This window comes from Pongo abelii, chromosome 1, assembly GCF_028885655.2.
Source record: "Pongo abelii isolate AG06213 chromosome 1, NHGRI_mPonAbe1-v2.0_pri, whole genome shotgun sequence".
Classification (NCBI taxonomy): Eukaryota; Metazoa; Chordata; class Mammalia; order Primates; family Hominidae; genus Pongo; species Pongo abelii.
The window spans coordinates 161,494,773-161,519,333 of NC_071985.2; the positions used below are offsets into that span (position 1 = coordinate 161,494,773).

At 37.5% G+C, this 24,561-nt stretch overlaps 1 protein-coding gene across 2 annotated transcripts in view; it reads left to right on the top strand.

Moving 5' to 3' along the window:
- NEGR1 (neuronal growth regulator 1) overlaps positions 1–24,561 on the top strand; it is a 908,360-nt gene that overhangs the window by 697,656 nt on the left and 186,143 nt on the right. For both annotated transcript variants that reach the window (XM_054541955.2, NM_001133577.1), the window contains 1 exon segment: positions 8,620–8,740. In XM_054541955.2, the coding sequence (XP_054397930.1) occupies positions 8,620–8,740 (121 nt within the window).

Sequence of the window (24,561 nt, forward strand, 5' to 3'; positions counted from 1 at the left end):
CATTATCTTCATCCTGAAATGACTAGCTAAAGAATGCAAAGAAATAATCCCACTGAGCAAATTAGAAAGGAAGACTCCTCCTTTGTGAGCCTCTAACCACACAGGTATTAAATACCTCGTGTTGACCCTTTCACTGCTGGCTTTCCCCAACATCTGTTCCTTGCTCTTACTCACATCTGTCTAATAACATTCCTCTGAAATTGATTTTATTTCCACTGTGCAATTGCTTCAGCTCACAGTCCACTCCAAAGGATGCTATTCTACTGGTGAATTTGAGAGACTCTAGTACTCACTTTCCTTGCCGCTTTAATGTTACTGAAAGATTACATCTAAGAAGAACAAAAGGCTATATATACAAAAAGAAAAACAGTTCTGGAAACATAAACACATGAAGATGCATAAATTTATATCCCTACTCCCAGCAAAAACAGCTTACACTGCCGGTGCCAGGCCAAAATTCACAGAGCAATGGAGGGAGTGTAGTAGTAAGAGAAATAGGCTCTGGAAGCAATCACTCAGATTTTTTCATTTGATCATCTTTCTAAGAAAGAGCCCACTATGATTACTTAAAACATGGAACACTGTAGTGGAAAATGAGTGTTTTGTACAACTTGGCCAAATATATTTATAATTTTTTACTGTACAGCTCCAGTTGGAGATTTAATTAGTCATAATTTTTGTCAGGTACATCTGTTCCAGGGAAATAAGTGACCATATCCTTATGGCACAAATAATTGAAGCCTTCTCCTTACATGAAATCTGTGAGTACATTATAGCTCATGAGCCCTTAGAAACCTCTTGAGCCAGTAATGACAGTTCACCTTAAAACTCATGGACCACGTAACCTATGAATACAGCTTAGAGATCCACTATTCCAGTAATTTGACATATGCAGAATATATCCCAAGAAATATCAGACCCACAAAATGCTCAAATAAAACGTTATAGAATGCTGTGGTCACATAAGTTTGGAAAAGGGTCTGTCCAAAAAGACAGCAGTCCCTAACGTTTTTGGCACCAGGGACCGGTTTTTTGGAAGACAATTTTTCTATGGACTGTGGGGTGGGGTAGAAGGTTTTTTCAGGATGATTCAAGTGCATTACATTTATTGTGCACTTTATTTCTATTATTATTATATTGTAACATATAATGAAATACTTATACAAATCGCCGTAATGTAGAATCAGTGACAGCCTGAGTGTGTTTTCTTGCAACTAGACAGTCTCATCTGGGGGTGATGGGAGACAGTGACACCCGAAGTGTGTTGCTTTTCCAGTCTACTCCATGATCTCATTTTGGTGGCTGTGACTGCAGAAAACCCTGCTTCACAAAGATAGGATGATGGAAATGGAAGCAGGTTTTTCAGTCCTTTGTGGCAACCCAGGATATTCTGCCTTGACCTTAATCCAGAACTTATGGAGATTTGAGGTTGTCCCAAACATACTTTTAAGGTCACAGTCATTTGCAGTCTCAAGTAATTGAGTCTCTTCTGGCAGGGACAAAGTCAATACACCTGGCTTATTCACAAATGGGTCGCAGATCCATTCCTTCCCAGTTCGGGTGTCTTTTGTGATTAGGAAGTAATGCTCAAACTCTTTCGAAAGCTGAGCGAGGCGATCATGCACCAGCAGGGAGAAAGAAGGTCCTGGCTCAGCCTCTTTCAAAATCTCCGCTAATGTTTGAAACATGTCAAAAATCCCAGTGTTCACTTGTTGCCCCCATAATTCCAGTTTGGCTTTGAATGCAGCCACTTTATCTGCCGATCTGAACACAGTTGTCATTCTCCCCTGAAGTGAAAGGCTGAGTCCATTGAGCAGGTTTAATATGTCACATAAGTAAGCAAGATTTGCGACCCATTCTATGTCACTGAAATGTGCTGCCATTGGTGACTGTGTTTCTAAAAGTAGTCTCTGCAGTGGCTCTCATAACTCAGAAACTCTGCTCAGTTATCCACCTTTAGAAAGCCATCTCGCTTCTGTGTATAAGAGAAAGCATGTGTTCTCCGTGTCCATCTCCTCACAGAGCTGTGGCAACAGATCTGAGTTGAGGGCATGTATTTTAATGTGGTTGGTAATTTTAATCACATTCTGCAAAATGATTTTAGTTCAGGTAACATTTTCCAGCTAGCCAGCATTTCTCTACGGATGACACAGTGTGTAGACTTACATTCAGAAGTGACCTCTTTGACCTGAATAGTGAAACCAGAAAGCTGTCAAATCATGGCAGCAACTCCGTCCATGCATATACCAACACAAAATAACCAATTCAGTTTTCCCGATTTGTAATCATTCAGAGGCTTGAATAGTCCTGCAGCTGTGGTGTTGGCTGGCAACAAAAGTGCACATAACATATCCTCACAAACATCCTCCTGAAAAATATTGTTATCCCACATAAACAAGCATCGTTGCCTTGTCAACATCAGTAGACTCATCAACCTGGATTGTGTACCACAGTGATTCGTTAATCCTCTAACAATAGTGCCTTAATATCCTCTGCTATTTCATCTAGTTATGGTGCTAGTCAAAAGAGGAACACGTGCCACCTTTTGAACAGCAGCCTGTCCTAAAAGTTCATGACAAATATCCTTAGCAGTAGGCAGGATCAACTCTTCACCAATAGAAAAGGGCTTCTTAGCTTTAGCAATGTGGTTAGTCACGGAGAATCATGCTCTTGATGCAGACACATTTGATGAAGTGGTGGCCTTCAATAATTGCTTCTGTTCTTTGTGTTTATGTTTTTTTTCCTTTTGAAAAACTCCAAAGTCTTGTCTTTTAATGCAGGGTGCTTGGTCTCCATGTGGTAAAGCAGTTTTGAAGGTTTCATGGCCTTGTTGGATAGCCAGTCACCACACATTATACAAAGTGGGCTTGGAGAATGTGAATCACCTGTTACAACGAACTTGTAATTTAAGTAGCACTCTTGTTATTTTCTTTTAAATGCAGCTTCCTTTTGTTGGCAGTCTTAGAGTTGTTGGGTCTTTTCCCCTTTTCAAAGAAGCTCTCCAGTGATGTTTGGTTTTTACTCATTTTGGCTAGGGTTAGCTTGTGGGCTTACCAAAACTGTGACTGAGACAAGTGCGCAGTGTAGGAAAGAGGTACGGACAGAAGTGGTAAATAAAATAATGTGTGGGCCACATGCAGACTAAAATGTCAAATTCCGACTTAAAGCCTGCCACCAGATGCAGTTGTGCAATTGAAGTACCTCAACTTATTTGCCACTATAAAGCCTGCCACCAGATGCAGCTTAATTGTTGCTTGCCAGTCACTGATAGGGTTTTGATATGAGTCTGCAAGCAATGGATTTATTATGGCCTATGTGTATAATTCTCTGCTAACATTAGTCTGTAGTTGCAGCCACTCCCCAGTGCTAGCAACACTGCCTCAGCTCCACCTCAGATCATCAGGCATTAGATTATCATAAGGAGTGTACACCTTAGATCTTTTGCATGTGCAATTCACAATAGGGTTCGCACTCCTACGAAAATCTAATGCTGCTGTTGATCTGATGGGAGGTGGAGCTCAGGCAGTAATGCGAGCAATGGGGAGCATTTGTAAATACAAATGAAGCTCCATTTGCTCACCTGCCACTCACCTCCAGCTGTGTGGCCCAGTTCCTAACAGGCCCAGGGGCTGGGGACCTCTGCAATAAAAGATTCATAAGACATACATGTACATCACAATTTCTAAGAAGTACGGTAGAAAGTAATCCTCTGGGCATTATCAGACACGTCTGTACCCACAGAATCCTTTTATTTATACAGAGTAATAGGGTTCAGAATGGTGTAAACTTGGAATCCACTGAAAATGCTCAGTCAATGCCGGCTAACTAAAATGAGTTGATTCAGGTCCAATGTGAGCAATGATCTATTTAATTACATTCTATCCTCAGCTTCTGCCTTTTCTATGCATTGGCCAATGACTTTCTCATTATCCTAAGGATTACTACAACAGCCTCGTAGCTATTCTGCCGGTTTCCTCTCCTGCCTCTTTGCAGACCATGTTCCACACAACAGACAAATAATCTTTATAGCATTTTAACTAAATCATGCCACTCCTCTGCTCAAAATCTGCAAAACCTTATCAGCTTAGAAGAAAATTCAAAGCTTTTATCATGGGCTACTAGACCCTACAGAATCTGGGCTCCAGGCCCCTGCCCCACCTTCTCTTCTAGATTATTCTCACCTATTCTACTCAAGCAATGATGGCCTTTTGGTATTTCTAAAACAGTGTGTTAAACTTAATCCTGTTAAACATGTTTCCACCTCAAGCTTGCTCTCCACTCAGGACTTTGCCTTTCCTGTTTCTTATTATAATAATTTTCTACAAATTGCCAAATGATTCCTTTTCTCACATCATTTAATTCTTTGTTCAAATATTACCTTATCATCAAGGATCTCTGAGACTGCAACATAGTAAATAACATATCTTGCTCTTCCTTTTTCTTTCACCCTGCTCTGTTTTTGTCTTAGTTTGTATTACTTCATATCAGCTCTATGAGGCCAGGAATATTATTTTTTTTCATTAATGTGATCCCTGATAAAATATTTGTTGAATCAACAAAGGAATAAAGAATAAATAAATGGATGAATCCTTTTCTTTTTGAACAAGTTATTTCCAAAAGATGCACAGTAATTGAATGTGTAATAAGAATTTTTATGTCTCCAAGTAAAATCAATAGAGGCTTTCGGTTCAGGTTTATAATTTTAGCCACAAAGGGATAGCCTCATGAGAATCTTCTCTCCACATTGATTACCTCACAACACTTGGACCTTTAACTCTGTACCTTGCAAAATGCTCTTAGGACTTTTTCTTATGAGTATTTATTCATTCTTTATCCATATTTCCATGTGACATTTTAGATATCTTTCCGTTTTCAGTGTCCATCATAGCAACCCACGAAGCCCTAGATAACAGCATCATGTCCCTTTAACTTTTGTGGTAAAGCACCCAGTGCTGAGCCGTATGTACACTCAACTGCACAAAAGCCTTTTAATGATGAATTAGATTTTGATTTCGGTTCATTACGCCTGGGTTTTCAGGCAATGTTCCGGATTTCATGCTTTTGTTTATAATGAGTCATGGCCCCCTTGACAAACCAGAGAGTAATTAAACTAACCAGGTTATCAATAGAAGCTTGTGATGGATCTCTTGTTGCATATGGTTGTTTTGTCTTCAATAATAGTTAGATATCATAAAAGATTACAGTTTGTTTGTGTGACAGGAAGGAGAAATTAAAGCCTATGAGAACAATAGTGAAAATACATTCTTACCTGTACCTGTCATGAGCAGTGTCATAATAATTGACAAGTACGTGGAGTTTTGTTTATAGATTTTTTAATATATTTAATTGGCTTTTGTAGGTGACATGAAATTTTGCTTAACAAAACAATTTTAAAATTATGTAATGATTTCTTGTGTTTGTGAATATATGTATATGTATACGCCCATATATAGATAAATGTGTATATATATGTACATTATAAATGTTATACATATATGATTTATACATATATAAAACTGGGTGTGTGTTTGTGTATATGTGTGTATCTATATTATCTTGTAACAGTTCTCATGCAAACATTTTTTGGAACTATTAGTTCGTTATTTTTCACCAATTTATTAGCAAGTACTTTAACAAAAATATTTTCCTTGCAATGTTTTCTAGAACTATAAATAATAAGAATAAAAACACCACAGAGAAATAAAAGTGCAATAATTTCAAAAAGAAGTATCGCCCTTAACAGAAAATGATGTATTTCCTAGGGTATTTTCTAGATGAAAGGCAATGTTCCTTTGTAAGAGTTTTTACAGTTTTCATATGTTGAAAACTATATATTCGGTATTCACTGAATATTGATAAAACATTAAATGCTGTACTTTTTAATTGCTTTCCAAAGAAATCAAAATACATCCATAGTGCACACTTAGGCCATATTTCTGAATGAAGTAGTTTTTGTATCTTCAAGATTCTAGTTGTTGATTAATAATTTTCTATAGTGTTATTTGAAATATGAATTATAGTATGTTAAAAACTTGGTTGAATAGGAAATATTTATGAAAAGACGCATGCATACAACTCCTAATGTTTCCCTCCAAAATTCTTTTTTTTTTTTCGAGATGGAGTTTCGCTTTTGTTGCCCAGGCTGAAGTGCAATGGCAGTCTCAATTCACTGCAACCTCCGCCTCCTAGGTTCAAGCGATTCTCCCTCTTCAGCCTCCCAAGTAGCTGGGCTTACAGGCGCCCGCCACTATGCCTGGCTAATTTTTGTAATTTTAGTAGAGACAGGGTTTCACCACGTTGGCCAGACTGGTCTCGAACTCCTGACCTCATGTGATCCACCCGCCTCGGCCTCCCAAAGTGCTGGGATTACAGGTGTGAGCCACTGTGCCCAGCCCCCTCCAAAATTCTTCTATTTACAGTCCTTTTCATCTCAGTCAATAACCTTCCAGCTACTCAAGCCAAATTAAATCACCCTTGACTCCTCTTTTTTTTCTCTATGTCACTTCAGTCTGTCTAGAAATCTTATCAGCTCCAATTTCAGAGCAGACTCCAAGCCCGATAACTTTCCACCACTTGCACTGCTACCACCCTGGTGTGAGCCACCTACCTTCATTTGCCTTTCTTACTGCATTCCCTACTTTATCCCTAGACTTTTATCCTAGCCGCACTATGGTCTTTTCTCAACACAGCAGCCGGAGTCATCTTTTCCAAAAAACTATCAGATTTTATCTGTACTCTGCAGGGTCTCACCATTTGTCTTAGAATAAAAGTCAATTCTTTGAAATGACCCGAGAGGTCCTACCCAATCTTCCATCCTTTGTTTCTCTTTGGTGTAAACTTGGAATCCACTGAAAATTGTTCCTATCTCCTCCTACTCTCCTTCTTTCTCTTTGTGTCGGCCACACCAATCTTGCTATTTATTAAACAAACTAGGCTAGCTTCAGCCTCAGTGTCTTACTGCAAGCTGTTCCCTCTTCCTACAAGGCTCTGTCTCTAAATATCCACATAGCTAACTCATTCATTTACATCTAGTCTTTGTGCAAGTTTTACCGTCTCAATGAGGCCTACTCAGATTACCCTATCGAAAATTGTAATCCATTCCATTCTCTGATTCCTCTTACCTTGCAACTATAAGGGTTTTGGTTTTGTTTTACTGTATTGTTTATCACCTTCTAACATTTTATTTAAACTACTTATTCGTGATATTTGCTGCTTATAGTCTGTCTCCCCATTTGTTACCCCATCTAGAATATAAGCTTCATCACGTCAGGGCAATTTACTGCTTTGTTCCTTGAGAAATGCCTGGCACATGTTGACAGCTGAATAACTATATGAAGGATAAAAAAAAAAAGTTATGCTACAAAAAAAGCTTTTTAAGCATCACACTGTGCTAGGCACTGTGTAATGATCTTGGAATATACAAAGATGAATCAGATATTTAACCCTGCCTTCAAGGAACTGAAAAGGAAACTGGCATACCCATAAATACAGTACATGATACAATGCAATACATTTCTTTTTTTTGTTTTGTTTTGTTTTGTTTTGAGACGGAGTCTTGCTGTGTCACCCAGGCTGGAGTGCAGTGGCGCAATCTTGGCTTACAGCAAGCTTTGCCCCCTGGGTTCACGCCATTCTCCTGCCTCAGCCTCCCAAGTAGCTGGGACTACAGGTGCCTGCCACCATGCCCGGCTAATTTTTTGTATTTTTAGTAGAGATGGGGTTTCACTGTGTTAGCCAGGATGGTCTTGATCTCCTGACTTCGTGGGCCGCCCGCCTCGGCCTCCCAGATTGCTGTGATTACAGGCGTGAGCCACCACGCTCAGCCAATGCAATACATTTCTATCAATAAATGATAGAAAGTTGATGGTATGAGAGATCCAGATACTCAGAGGAGGGGAGACTTTTTCCAGCTAGAGCAATAGGGAAGAGCATGGGGACACTGACGCCTAAAATGGATCTTGAATCTGTGGAAATGGGAAACAATGGCATTCAGACAGAAGAAACCACATTAAAGAAAAAATCACTAAATTACTAAAGCATAGGGAGGAGGCGGGAAAAAACACAGAATATTTCAAGAGCCCAGGCTTTGAGTTAACATGCCTGACTTCAAAGGCAAATTCTGCAACTAAGTAGCTGTGTGACCTTGACAATTCATTTAACATCTCTGAACTTGACTTTTCACATTTGTAAAATTGAGATAATACCATCAAGCTTAGAGTATTTTTGTGAGGAAATCGAGAATGTAAAGCACCTAGCCCAGTGACTGGCTCCCTGTGATCACTCAATAGATGAGAACTATTACTGCAGTAGAGTTGGACTGGAGTACAGATGAAGTGTTACCCTCACCAATGCCATTTTTCCAGTAGGAAGCAAGGCCAAAATGTATTGCATTTACTCTGCACTCCCTGAAAACATTCATCTACTGTTCAACTGGAAAAATGAAGCTGAAAATGACTAGTCTTGTATTTGAAGCATAAAGCACTGAAAATGTGATGTGTTGGTCTATCAGGCATAAGATTGCTTTGAATATAGAAGGAATAAAAATATATGTGTGTCATATTTCTGTTGAGGATTATTTTTACTTATCCACTAGTATTTGTTTGTTTGTTTCTTTTGCAGTTGCTCCTACTATTCAGGAAATTAAATCTGGCACCATGACCCCCGGACGTAGTGGCCTGATAAGATGTGAAGGTGCAGGTGTGCCGCCTCCAGCCTTTGAATGGTACAAAGGAGAGAAGAAGTAAGGACTTTGTGATTATTACTGTGTTCTAAGCACTTTGAGCTAACGTGCTTGTGTTTCAGATACTTACTTTAGGCAATTTCTTTAACTGGCTTGAATGATTCTCAGCAGCCTCCTCTCCAGCAAGCAAACTGAAGGGGTCCACATGGGAGGGATGAGTAGCTAACAGCATCCAGAAGAAATGTCCACTTTGGTTTGTATGATCTCAGAAATGCCTGCAAATCCCCCATCACTGATGCATTTCATTTCTTCCCCTCCCTCCTGAAACACTACACCCCTTGCTCTTGCTGGCAACTCGGTTTATTTGGGAAGTAAACCAGCTCTTAAAGGATGTGAGTACAGCTTCCACAAGAGCACTTCAAAAGCAATAGGAACTGCTGTCTTTCCCTGGCTTCCTTGATAAGCCTCAACCCTTTCACCTGCCTTATTCTCCCACAAGATAGTTTAACATTTTGTTTTACAGAACACTATGTTTTAGATATTCTGTCACTAAAGAGGCTGTAGAGGAGATAAAATACATGCCTAAAGGACTAACCAGTGGGATTTTAGGGCTGCTCTTATTTCAACTCTGTATGATTACTCCCTTGAGAAGACCCAAAAACCTTGGCAAGAACTCCTGAATGACATAAGACAGGACTTGACAACTTTCTCTTTACTTTCAACCAGTAGGCTCATTCAGACATCTTCAAATTCTGTTATCAATCCATCAAAAAATCACAGGACCCCTGTGGGTAAACTGGAGTCTATAATGCAGAGAAGAGGGAATTATCTATACTGTATAGAGTCTGCGTCAAAACTAGGGAGGAATATATTCAAGCAAATGCTAGGTTAAACCATATGAAATTCCCATTTTCGAAGTCAAAAAAGCCAAATGTTGGCAATTCCATACTGTACAACATATATGTAGGGGGTTTACATACTGTATTAGTCCATTCTCATGCTGCTATAAAAAACTGCCCAAGACTGGGTAACTTATAAAGGAGAGAGGTTTAATTGACTCACAGTTCCACATGGCTGGGGAGGTCACAGGAAACTTACAATCACAGTGGAAGGGGAAGCAAACACGTCCTTCTTCACTAGGCAGCAGGAGAGAGAAGTCCCAAGCAAAACGGGGAAAACCCCCTTATAAAACAATCAGATCTTGTGAGAACTCACTCACTACCACGAGAACAGGATGGGGGAACTGCCCCCATGATCTAATCACCTCCCATGGATCTCTCCCCCAACACCTGGGGATTACAATTCAAATTAAATTCAGGATGAGATTTTGGGTAGGGACACCTCCAAATGATATCATTTACTTATGTCATGGCTCATAACCAATTGCAGCTAAATAGCTGAACAGAAAACTGGTGAAATTATATAAAGACTTAGATATTACCACAAAGGATAAGAATGTATGTGATGCAAGCAGGTATTTTTTTCTGGAACTGGAATCAAAAGATTTGTGGAAGACAATATCCCTTTTTAACATCAACCTTAATAGTAAGGGATAATATCCCCATAACGGTCTCATTTCTTCTGACTGGTTTTACCTAAAAATTTTTTTAGCTATTTTATATGCAACTTCTTCTATAATTTGGGTTGTTAAATTTTTAAATTCTTTTTACTAATTTATATGTTTTTACTAATTCTAAATTTGCCTTTTTATAGCTTAGTAGAAGACTCCATATTTTTATATAATGAGAATTAGGTAAACTGGTCTGTAGTCACTCTCATTTCACCCTACAATATTGTACATCTGCCAATACAGCCTTTCTCAGATTTTGATAACTCAGGTTGAGAAGTTTCAGTTTGTAATTATCTATATGGACAAATATCCAGAAAAGTGGTTCTGAATCCTTTATAAGTTATGTAACTCTTTGTTCATGTACAATCTTATTTGGAAGCCCAAGAAGTAATATTTATGAACACAGCACTTCTCGAGTAGATGCTGGGTAAATGAAGCCTCAATTCTACCTGTTCACAACCTTCCTCTAAATTAGGACATCATTGCAGGAGTCCCCCAAATCCCTGGTTCTCTACAAAACACTGTATAAATAACACTGACAGACTATTTTACATACTTTTCAAAGTCACTTTTTAATTTGTGTCATTAATTTCTTAAAAGCTATCAATCAGAGCTCCTTTGTTAAAGGCCATTTTGTTTCCAATACTTTGTGAAGCAATGTCCTGGATTTTTTTTTTTTAATGCTCTCTCTTTTTCTCTTTTCTAAATTCAGCAACCATTGTCAAAAAAAAAAAAAAAAAAAAAGCTACAATAATCCTCGGTCCACTTTCTTGGCCTATAGTAAATATAGAAAAGGACCAATTGGTGCCCACAATCATAGCTTCAGTGATTTTTTTTCCTACTGTAGAGATGGACTACAGCTTTTATTAGATTTTCAAAGGAGTTCAGAACGATTTGCTAAAAAGGAAAAGGTAGATTGATTTTCCCCAATCAATGTCCTCCCCAACACACTCACACACATAGAAAAATGCAGCTGTGAAAATCAAATGCACTTGTGAAAGGCAAACATATTTTCAGTTCAGAGTGAAGCATACATTTATCATCTTTAGGGTTATATTTGAGGCAATACTCAAATTCTCAAATATCATGGTAATGAATAATTTCGTTTCAAAACTAAAGTAAAGAAAAGTTGAGCATATGCAGGGAGTAGGAAAGAGAAGGATTCTGGTTGCTGAATGGTTGCACTCACTATGCAGATTCACCATAAATGCCCAGGCCATTCAATTATTTACTTCATCAAAATCAAAAGCTAGCCAGGCACACCGGCTCACGCCTGTAATCCCAGCACTTTGGAAGGCAAAGACAGGTGGATCATGAGGTCAAGAGATCGAGACCACCCTGGCCAACATGGTGAAACCCCATCTCTACTAAAAACAAAAAAATTAGCTGGGCATGGTGGCAGGCACCTGTAGTCCCAGCTACTCAGGAGGCTGAGGCAGGAGAATCGCTTGAACCCAGAAGGCGGAGATTACAGTGAGCCGAGATTGCTCCACTGCACTCCAGCCTGGAGACAGAGCGATACTCTCTCTCAACAAAATAAAAGATGTAAAAATAAAAATAAAGAAAAAGCTATCTATTTAGCAAGCACCTGCTATTGGACAGGTAGTGTTCTAAGTTGACAATATTTACTCATTTTACTCTTATGACAAACCTGTAAGGTAAATATTATTATTCTTAACTTTTACCTGAGGAAACCAAAGCATAGAGTGCTTTTAAGTAATTTGCACAAGTTCATACAGTTAGCGGCAGAGCTGGGATTTAACCCCAGGAAGTCTTATAAATCTTCATGCAGAGTCCATGGGTTTAACCCCTATACTATGGCACCTAGTGTATGTCAAGGCCCTTAAGAGTCTATCAAAACTAATTTGAAATGTCAATGTGAAATACCAAGGGTAAAAGCATTTCAAGTTGTTTATGAATTTGCAAAGTAAGAAACTGCACATACAAACACTCATTTATAATTTCCCAATTTATTTAGTCAAGGACACAGAAAAATGGAGTCAAGAGGAACACAGCAGAAACAGATACAGCATGTTTCAGAGTTGTCTTCTTGACCTCTGAGGTCTTTAACTGGGAACATGAAGCTGTCAGAGACCCTGTCAGAGAGGAACAGTTTATTTCTGCAAGATCTAGAGTTTTGTTTCCTAGAGACCTTTTTTGATTTGAGGCTTACATAAATAATCAGAAATAACTTATACAATCGCTTTACTTCTGTGTAAGAGAATGTTTATAAATATTCATTTATCTTAAATCAAGATCTTCAAAGCCAGCTCTTCATCCAGATAAACATAAACAAATAAACACAAACAAAAAACAGAGGCAGTGCCTGAACACCCATAGCCCTATCTCTGCCTGCAGTTCTTCAACATCCTGTAAAGTCCATTTCTGTGTGCTAAGAGCAATCAGCTTAAAACCCCTTAAAAGAAAGACTGTAAAATTAAGCACAATTTAAAGAAAAGAAAGAAATATATACTTACTGAGGAAAAAAAAAACACTTTCCAGTTTCTTTGAATTCTTTTATCTCATTTATTGTTCAGACCTCTGTGAAATAAGATTTATTATCATCAATTTACTGTTGACAAAACTGAGACACAAGAGACTTAACCTGAAGAGCACTCAGCTTTACGTCACCATCAAGACATTTTAGATGTGATAACCTCTCAGCCCATGTTCTTTCCCTTGTTTCTGATGTCATTATTAGTTAATGTGATAACCTCTCAGCCCATGTTCTTTCCCTTGTTTCTGATGCCATTATTAGTTACCTATTGCTAAGTAACAAATTAACCCAAAACTTAGCAACTAAAACCAGTAAGCACTAACTATCTCAAGCAGCCTCTGTGGGTCAGGAATCCAGGAGCAGTTTGGCTGAATGGTTATCACTCAGGGTCTCTCGTAAGATTGCAGTCAAGATGTCACCTGGTGCTGCTTATCTGAAGGCTTGACTGGGGCTGGAGAACCTGCTTCCAAGATGAATGACGCACATGCCCAGCACATAGTGCTAGTTATTGGCAGATGGACTCAGTTAATTGCCACACGGATGTCACCATAGGCAACGGGGTTAATCCAGTATTAGTGATTCAGGAGAGAGCTAGATAGAAGCTGCCATGTCCTTTATAACCTAGTTTCAGAAGTCATGCTCTGTCATATCCGTAATATATTATTAACTACATGGGGAAACCTTATTCAATGTGATTTCACGTCATCAAAAACATTTGCTTAATGGGACTTTGGATGCCCTGAAATTGTCATTGTGAGAGGGGACAGCACAGGGACATGAATATCAAGAGGTGAGAACCATCTGATGCCATCTTCAAAGACGGCTCCCACACTGTCTCTCTCATGCATTATCTAAGTATTTTTTATATTAGAAATATTAGTCATTTGGCTTTTAGTTTATTCCATCATGAGAGTGGCCAATGTTATATACTAGTTATTAAAATATTACCTCTTAGGATAAGGTAGTCATTTTTTAACATCATAGTTTCTTTCATCACACCTGGAATGAAGAGTATCAATGGGCTTAATTTTACTATGTATTTATTTAAGCCTTGGGAAAATTAGAGTTATAAAGAGAGCCAAATATTTAAACTTTTTTCCTCAATAATATAGAAGGTTGTTAAGTAGAAATATACTCTTTATATGCATATGCAGTGAAAAGACAATTTCAGAACATCCAAAGTATCATTAAGCAAATGTTTTTGGTGATATGAAATTCAATTAATCTATTGTTTGAGAATAGTACATTCATTTAGGATTAAGGCTAAAAACATGAATTGTAATATACTGGCATTTCAATAGGTATTGCAAAAACATGGATCTGTATTACTTTGTGAAGATGGTATTACCATCTTGTCTTAGATGAGATTTTTGTTATTTTGCCTGCACTGTTGAATTCCCTCCTCTTTTTCTAGATTACCTCAAATCCAAGCCTGAGGTCTACAAATACATGCTTTCTGATTTCTCATGACCATTTTAACTGCTCCAGGCTTTTAGGCAACTGATATGTTAGCTTGATTTAGTCATTTCACAATGTATACATATATAAAAACACCACATTATATCCTATACATATATAAAATTATTATTGGTCAATTAAAAATAAAATATTAAATAAATGAATAGATTTTAAAAATCATATTTTACTTACTTTTCCTGTTTTTAGGCAAACGGCTAATTGTAGAAGTGCTTTTTTGGAATTTTTTAGCTGCAACAGCATTTCTTTCCTGTTCCTCTACTGTAATTTAATATAGGGATGAAAATGTTGCAAATGAGGTAAATATAAATTACTCCGATGAATGAAAAAGATGTGAAAATTATTGATATATTAGTTTAAAAGCTGTGTACCTAAAAAATGGAAATTTTTGCATTTGGCAGTGTGGGTCCTATAATATCTTGACTTTTAAGCAACATATTTCAAACTTGGCCTATTCTCTTTTAAGTCATTCCTTAGAACACTGCTACAGAAAAAAATGTGCTGATCATTATCATTTTGCCCTGGTGAGAAGGGTTAGTTATCTAGGTGCATAAAATATGCATGCATAGACAAGTACAAAATGTGTGCAGATACCAATAAATACAATAGGAAAATACCTAAAGTCAACCTTGTAGAATATGCCATGTTCACTTTACATAGAGGCATGGTGACCTTTTCAGTAAGGTTAATGTTAAGTTTCACTTTAGATAACAATTATTTTTCATTCCTGATTTTACAGTGGTAACATGAACTTGAGAAATCATAATAAAGAATAGTGACCATTCCTCTCCTCTTTTCTATTCTAAATATTTACTACCTGATTGTCTAAGCAGGCTATAAATTTTATGTGAGTATTCACTTTGCTGCAGGACTGTGGGAGGGAGGGTCTTCTCCCCTTCTTATATTTTTGAGGAAACCAGCAAAATGAGTTAAAATCTTTTTGTATGCAGGAAAATTTTGATTCCCCTTTCTTTACTGTTTTCATGCAATTTATTTATGTCAAAATTATGAATAAATTACATTTGCATAGCAGATTATGATTTTCAAGGCTTTGTTATGTGTGGTGGCTTTGCAAAATGTTCACATTGTTTCACTTACATAGAGTCAGTTCTTAAGCATGGGGTGCTACATGACAGAGAGAGGAAGAGAGAAAAAGCTAGATAGCACATATAATTAAATGGCATGACTTGCTACTCTACTGCTTCAAAAATACATACCATGGGAGATATGAACCTGGCTGCTCCTTCAATGGGTCTTCATTCCCATGTATCTCTGATAGTATGAGCATCTCTCTATTTTTAATGAGGTTTGAATATTGAAAATGTTTGTTTAATGTAACATGGCTCTGAAACAAAGCCAACTACTTTAGTGCTCACTCATCAACAGTGACGTAAAGCAGGGGTCAGCAACATTTTTTAAAATATGTATTCCTATGAGTAAAATAAAAAATTTAGCAAAAACTAACAATATTTCCATACTGATTTTTACTTACGGTTATGCATTTCTGAACTAGTGTATTCGTGCATTAAATGACCTGAGACAGAAAATTTTAAAAATGAAATAAGAATACAATACAAATGGACCTTCTGTTATTTTTTTCTCACACTCCAACTAGTCATTTATTTCTACTTTAAGATACTTGCTTTCCATTTTGGAAACTATTGTAGAGTATGGTAGTTTGAAACAAGGAGTTTAAGGAACTTTCAAGATTAATTTTAACGACATGCAACTTTACCTTATATGCTGACTTTGCTATCTTATAACACATGTTTTACAACTTACTACATACTGTCTTACTCATTCCTTGTGTAATTCTAACCAGATTACATATCATAATAAAAACTGTATCTTTTGAAGGTGAAATGACTTGAAGGAAAGCATACCTAATTTCCAGACTCCTATGTCAGGATATCTCTCTTCTAGATTTTACATTACAAGTTTGATTATTCAGAAAGGACTAGAAGTACATTCTGTTTCTCTTTTGCTTTTATCTTGTCATTCACAAGGTGGTTCTTACCAACGTAGGCAGTTATATGCAACGTAGGCAGTTATATGCAACGTAGGCAGTTATATGCAACGTAGGCAGTTACATGTTTTGATTTAGAAGAGTACTAGAAATAACCTTATTACCATTTCAGATTAACAGTGATCTTCTCTTCTAACTTCAGATTTCACTTCTTCATTCACCTGTGAGATAATTTGAAAAGTTTCACTTCTTCATTAATCTGTGAGATAATTTGAAAAGGAAAGAAAAGTTCCTGAATTGAAGAAACTTGCATTTCTGGTGTTATCTCATTATTATATTTCACTATGTTGTGTTATGTTGTTTATTTTTTTATTTATTTCATTTGATGATATTTCTTTTAATAACCAATGTGGTCTCAGTACAACTCTCACCACGTTTGTGATGACTGTAACATTCAAGGCCAGAGATGCAAATAAATATATGAAATAACTGAAAGCATTTCAACTACTGGGAACTGAACAGCACATGCCCATGTGAGACACAAATACATATTATTACATTGAAAACATTGGGTCAAACAAAGATGAAAGTGGGCCACCTCCAGTTTGTAACCTGTGACTTAGAGTGTAGGATTTGTCATAAAAATCAGCAAAATGAAATAAGTACTAAGTAAGAAAATTTTCAGGGAACCCTAAGCCAAGACCTGTGAAAGTGCACAGTAAGAGCCCATTCAACTCAAATAAAAGGGTTACAGAATACTTCAGGGCAAATGTAGCTTTTTTGCTGGATGCCAAAGGATGAGTAGCACTTCCAAACATTCCACGGGGTTAAGAATAATCATGGGCAAGAGAAGAACATGATCAATGTCATGTAAGCATTATGCAGAAGGTTTTTAAATGTCTTGGTGTGCAGGTTATGAAATCAGGTATAACAGGAGTTAGGGCTAGAAAGGCACCTTAGGGAAAGACTTGGAGGGTCTTAATTGTTACAAGGCATTTGGACTGGATTCCAGAAGTAGCGGAAAGCTATTGAGGGGATTTTCAAGAGTACTAAAACAATCTAGTCTCTTTTTTGTGTGTAGCAGTAGTTTAATTTAATTAATTTATTTATTTATTTTAGATTCAGCAGGTACATGTGCAAGGCTGTTATATGGGTATATTGCATAATGGTGAGGTTTGGGTTTCTAGGGCACCTGACACCCAAATCGTGAACATTGTACTCAATAAGTAATTTTTCATCCCTCATTCCTCTCCCAGCCTCCCCAGTTTTGGAATCCTCAGTGTCTATTTTCCATTTTTATGTCCATATGTACCCATTTTTTAACTCCCACTTATAAGTGAGAATGCAGTATTCGATTTTCTGTTTCTGAATTATTTCACTTAGGATAATGGCCTATAACTCCATCCATGTTGCTGCAAAGGACATGATTTTATTCTTTTATATGGCTGCATAGTATTTCACTGAATATATGTGCCACATTTTCTTTATCCAATCAACCATTGACAGATGCTCGGGTTGATTCCATGACTTTGCTATTGTGAATACTGCTATGATAAACATACAAGTGCAAGTGGCTTTTTAATATAATTATTTGTTTTCCTTTGTTTAGTGGAATTGCTGGGCCAAATAGTAGCTCTGCTTTTATTTATTTGAGACATCTCCATAGTGTTTTTCATGGAAGCTGAACTAATTTACATTTCTATCAGTCATGTACAAGCATACCCTTTTCTCCACATCCACACCAACATCTGTTGTTTTTTTCACTTTTTAATAATAGCCATTTTGACTGGGGTGAGGTGGTATTTCATTGTGGTTTTAATTTGCATTTCTCTGATGATCAGTGAAGCTGAGCATTTTGTGTATGCTTGTTGGCAGCTTGTATGTCTTCACAAAATATTTCTTAGAGTAGTTGGAAGAAATGGATGGGAAAGTTAAAATATGGCTTAGAGTATTAGATATGCAGTTAAAAAGCAAGAGAGAAGAAAGGTAGTATTTGCTTATTTCAGTGACTAACTGGATATAAGGAAAGGAAAATTTGAATGTAATTCTATGTTTTCCATCTAGACAACAAGATAAAGAGTGAAGCCACTGGCTGAGGCTGGAACACAGGAAGAAAGGTTAGGGAGGGACCACACTCAGTTCGGTTTGGGACATAGTAGAATCAAGGGGTTAGTACTGCACACACAGAGTCTACCCATAAACAGCTGGAATTAGGTTGTGTTTTTAAAATGCGTAATGATCTTTCTAAAATAAATCGTTGATCTCACACTTTATGTATGAAGCCTGTCGGTGTTTCTTCACTGTCCCTGGAACAAAGTCCTCACAACAGAGGGTGGTATGTAGGTTTCTTCACATTCTGGCCCCTGTATTCCACTCTGGCTATGAATCTTGCCACTCTACCCTCACACAACAGGAGCTGTAGCTACCCTGAAATATTTCCATTCCCAGACTTTGATATGAGCTCTCTCTTTCAGGCCTCTTCACATGTTGGCTCCTTTGTTTGTAAGCCCCTTCCACTCACATACCCATTCCTGGCTGCCTTTGGCTGGCAGCCTTCCACTACCTAGTCCTTCAGTCTCCATGAGGATGTCACCTTCTCCGGGAAAGCTACCACAGCGAGATTTTTTCTGCCTGGGGAGGGAACTCTTCAAATGTACCCTCATGGGCTCACATCTATCAAGCACTCATTAAACTAAACACAACCTATTTTAGTTTTTCGTCTCTCCTGCTAAGCTCTAAATCTACCCGGAAATGAGGATTCTGCCTTGTTCACTATCATGTCCCCAACACTTATCATGGTATTTGGCATGAATGATACACTCTGTTGGAAGACTGCGTTATAGCCTTTTACTAAATATAAAATAGAGCCATTCTTATTTTAACACACTTTCAAATTGGTGAGAGACTATTAGTACAAATGAATGCTGTCACCTTAGATTGCAGGACATTGTAAACCCAACATATGATTAGAGAAAGGAAGCTGATTTCTGTTGCTCAATTCTGGCTTCTCAGGATTTTTTCTTTGTGAATATAGTTTCTGAGAAATGGTTGTGCTATTACATTATGGGGTAATATTTTACATTAAAATCATGGGCCTATTGATATTAGAAAAATAGTTCAAGTGGTGGGGAGAAATCCAGTCATAGGCCAGGTTGCCAGGGATACAGGAACTCACAGCAGTCAGGGAGGCTTGACATCTGTACTGTAGCCATTGTTTATTTAATGTAGGGTTAAAAGGGAATATCCTCCCATGCGAATCAAATTGTCACAAGGAAAGCAGCCCAAAGGTCTCTAATCTAAAATTATTAATTTCATTAAAATTGATAAAGTAAACAAGACATACATTTTAAATAGCTTAATAAAGTCTAGATTCATTAAAGTGTCCTAATATATTATAATAACATTAATTTATTCAATTGCACAACTAAAGATAGATACCCCTTGGGGCTAAGACAGTGATGCATGATATTCTTCAGCCTGTTCCTAGGAATAAATGATATCATATTGTTTTCAAGCCTTAAGTATCAAGCAGCACAATAAACCAGTAGGTTGCCATAGCAGCATATTCACATAAATTTTCATTTCTATCTGGTATCTAGCAGTTCTTGCTCCTCCTCCTCCTTTTCACTTTTCTTTTTTGTTAAATCTGTGAAAAGCTTAGATGAGATTGATGATGCACATGTAATTGATACTGAGTTTGGCACATCTTGAAATCATGATGCCATGATCTTTTCAGTCACTCTCCTAGATCTTTTCTTTAAAAATAATTTCCTGAATGCTCAATATTTAATATTTTTCTGCCAACTGAGAGGAAATGTATCTGTTCTAAGAAACAGACTCTATCATTGAACAATAACACCTATCATAATCTAGTGCCTACTGCATTTGGCATATATGTGCATAAATATTACACATTAAATATTTTTAAAAACATTTTAACATTAACACTTTGTGATTGGCTTCATTTCTCCCATTTCACAGATGAAAAAACTAAGAATTACAAAAATATAAAAACATAATTCATTCAGACAAGCATGCAACAATTACTCTATACCTATTAAGTATCCAACACTATAGTACATGCTTAGAATACAATGAATAACAAAATCGACATTGAACCTTGCCCTAACAGAGTTATACTCTAATGAAGAAGATGGACATTAATAAAAAATCACACAAATATATGAAAACTTAAAACTGAAAAGATGTTCGAAAAAGAAGTATTTGATGTTGTGATGATAATTTGGCCACGACAAGCAGAATACAATAACCCCATACCATCACGATAACTTGAACTTTACAGAGAATTTTAGGATTACTCTAAAATACTGCATTCTTGTCATTTGGATAGGTTGCATTTTTCTTCCATTCTTGACTATATTCTGCATATACACTATGAGGAGGGACTTTCTTCCATCCAAATATTTAGTGAACCTAGAGGAAGAAAAACAAACAGTAATTGATGCTGAGAGTGTGTGTATTTTGGAGATAGTGTGAGCAGGGAAGGAGGAGAGAATCTATTGTATGTTTCTCATCTCAGGCTGCAAGAAGCCTGGGAGGCTGACTATGGGAAGCTGGACACAGCTGCTCTAACAGGCTGCACTGAAAGACATAACTAAGCCCCAAATACATAGCCAAGAGGCTTCTGGTCCAGAGATATATCCAAATAGTATATTTTATTTTAGTTAATTTTTTACCCATTAGACTCACCTCTTGGATCAAACCTGGCTTTCCTGGCATGGGTGCCACATACCACTTGGCTATTTAGCTCCCTTGGTTTTATTCCCTGGCTTGACTCGATTTTCTTGAAGCATCCATGATTTCTGATTTGTCTCTCCAAACTTAGATACAATATCCTGGTTTCTACTTAGCGATTTGAATGTCAATTTCTACTTTGGGAGGGTACCAGTAGTCAGAGGACCTATATTTAAATCTTGATTCTGCCACTTATCAGATGGTGCAAGATAAATTAACCTAATCTTCTTAAATGTCTGTTTTCTCATGTATAAAATGGGACTAGTAACACCTACCTCCTAGGATTGCTGTGAAGATTTGTTGATATGTACATTTAAACATGCTTAAAGTTTTCTGTGTGTCGATTTTTCACACTTGTAACACGAAACATTATTGTGTACAATGCTGAATTTTTTTTTTTTTAATTTTGGGACGGAGTCTCACTCTGTTGCCCAGGCTGGAGTGCAGTGGCACGATCTTGGCTCACTGCAACCTCTGCCTCCTGGGTTGAAGCAATTCTCCTGCCTCAGCCTTCCAAGTAGCTGGGATTACAGGTGCCCACTGGGATTACCACACCTGGCTAAGTTTTGTATTTTTAGTAGAAACGGGATTTCAGCATGTTGGCCAGGCTGGTCTCGAATTCCTGACCTCAAATGATCCACCCGCCTCGGCCTCCCAAAATGCTGGGTGAGACACCGTGCCTGGCCACAATGCTGAAAATTTTTAGTATAAGATTACTTCAGTCATAAATGTATTGAGAACAGATAAAATGTCCCACATACATAAAGCATTGCTGGTCACATTGAAAAGACTAGAAATACAGTCTGATTCACAGCCTACACACACACACACACACACAGAGAGAGAGAGAGAGAAAGAGAGAGAGAGAGAGAAAGAGACATATATATATATATATATATATATAAAACTCCATCCTTGAGAAAGGCATTATGAGATGTGTTGTGGAAGGGACCTGTATGCTATCTTAATGTCATCTTCAGATTTTCAGGTAGAACTATGGTCCTTGAGATAATAACTATGCCTTATTTTTCCTCTATGGTTCTTAACTCTCTTTCAGCATAGAAGGCATTTAATCATAATTTGATAACCAAATAAAACCTCATTTTTTTTAAGTCCATGTAAGAGTTCTACCATCACTCATGACTTTTTCTAAATCTTTCTCTTTTGTTTTAATTTGAGCTGTATCTTTAGTTCACGCATCTTGGAATTCTACAAGCCTGCAATCCATTGCTGACATTAACATTCCTTGTCTTTGTAAATAAAACTTTTATGATTCAAGGGTTAGCTTCCCCCACCATCTAATACCAAAGATTGATTAATAAGACCATATTAATCTGCCCACTCATATAAAATGATATATCATTATCATGTTCTCTCATAATTTCAGTCTGATAAAAGATTTATCATTATTTGAGAATGCCTCCCTCACTCTTATTCCAAGTTATTCTAATATTTAAAATGTTTTCTGATACTTCTTTATATTTCCTGCATTAGGAATGAAGTCTTTCTGAGGCTGTTTTCATCTGCAAGTTGGTTTCTCTAGAGATATCTGTTGTTATTCCTGACCTGGAAAGACAGATAGTGAACAATAGTCTTAAAATGTGGATTGAGGCTGGATTTATATATAAAATGAATGAGGTCCAGTGTGGCTGCTCCATTTATTAATATTTTTGCAATCTTAACAATCAGTGCTGATGGCTATGTGGCCAGTTTTTTGGGGTGATGTTGCTGTAGGCTCTTCTGGTCATCCCAGATAGCTGCTGCCTGGAGGGAGGTTATGATTGTAAAGTTTCTGTCCATTTTGTGAGTCAGAAATATAAGTATCCCTCGTTATCAGCAGGCTTTCCATGTGCTACTTCTGACTGACACTAGAAAATATAGGGGACTATTCTAATTCAGAACTAGTTAGTGGGTTAGGCTGTGTCACTTATGAGCTGACAGCCTTGGCTAGCAAAGCAAATAGCCTGTGGTTCACAGATTTATGAGGCACTGGCAAAAGCCAGAAGGGAGAAGAGGAGTGAGAGTTATGGTTCTCAGGGTGGAGCAAACTTCTATTGGTGTCAGAGAGCAGAGGACAGCAGGGTCCACAGAAATAGAAGGATCTTATAACTATATTATTCCCTATGATAAAAACGCAATGAAGAAAAATGACCAGGTATTTCCAAGTAGGCACCATATAGTACTGATCTATGCTGAAGAAATGGATGCCATATTTAACTCCGAGCTCTACAGAATTTGTTTCTCCTTTTTTTTTTTTTTTTTTGTCAGGGAGGGGCGGGGTTTGGCAGGGGCTATAAGAAAGCATATTTCATTGTATAATCTAAGTCAGTATAAGAATGATTCTTTTTACAGAAATAAAGTTATAGACAATCATATTAGAATAAATCAATTTTGTAAAGAAAAACATGTCATCAATTAGAGAGCCCTTTTATCATTATTTGGTTTTAGTCAAGGAGTGAATCACATTAGGGTCATATATGCTGGAGCTTCTAGCTGTGGCTCAAATTTATATATCCCAGTAATTAAGGGTAGATATGTTCATATTAACAAGGTCCCCACAGTGACCAAAATACCCTTCTGTTGTAAACACCTGTTTATGTGCTGGATTCTTCTCCTTGGCTCTGACCTTCTCAAGGGCAGAGATCATGGGTTGCCCAGTCTTGTCCCTAGTCACTCAGCCAGCATAGAGCTCATCTTTGTAGCAATTTAATGAATATTTTCAGAATTGATTTGAATAATTGAGAAAGCCCATCTTCATACCCCAGAACTCTCCAGAAAAATCACAAAAGTACATTCTCTAGACATATATACCATATCAGAAGTCACTCTCCCACAAAGTCAGCTTTGCAAAGTCCTTCTTCCAGCCATCTACCAGATGAAGATAGGTTCTTACGTGATGTTTGAGGAGTCAGCCCTTCTAAAACACACAACTACAGAAGAAAGTAAGCTTTAGATTTCTCTAGTAATTTCAGAAAAGGAGCTTTCCCCAGAGGGAAGAAAATTCCCTCGGGGAACTTAGTTTTCTTTTTTATTGGCCATAATAACCTGCCTGGCTGATCTGAGTAGCAGGGGTTGGAGCACTAATGCTCCACTCTGGTAAGGATGCACACAGTACTGCTGGCCAGAGGCCCAAAATGGGCCCACACGTACAGAGTATGGATGCACTACGTGGTTCAGCAACATCTGTGGCTGTGCCTTCAGATACATTTAAGGGCAGGGAACTGGAAGCTAATTCACCCAGAAAGACAGAAAGACAGCCATAAGGAACATAAGCATATAGTGCCATGGAGTGTCTGAATTTACTTCCTCAAGTATTTCCCCTGGGTCTAGCCAGTTGAAGGCCCTGGTTAATTTCTCTCTCAACTCTTCAGCAGGTAAATAGTCCTACTTTTGGTCGATGGAGCACAACAGGGATTTAGTAGTCTAGGGAGTTTCTGAGTCCTCTGGAGAATGTGTCTATAACAAAGATGTGGGCAAATTTAAGTTATAATGCTGAAACTTGCAAGGCAATGAAACTGGTTTTTTACACAGCATATATACTGATTAGTTAAAAATTAAGTTGTTAATGTGATGCAGAAAAATATATAATAATGACTAGGGGAATTTAGCATAAGTGT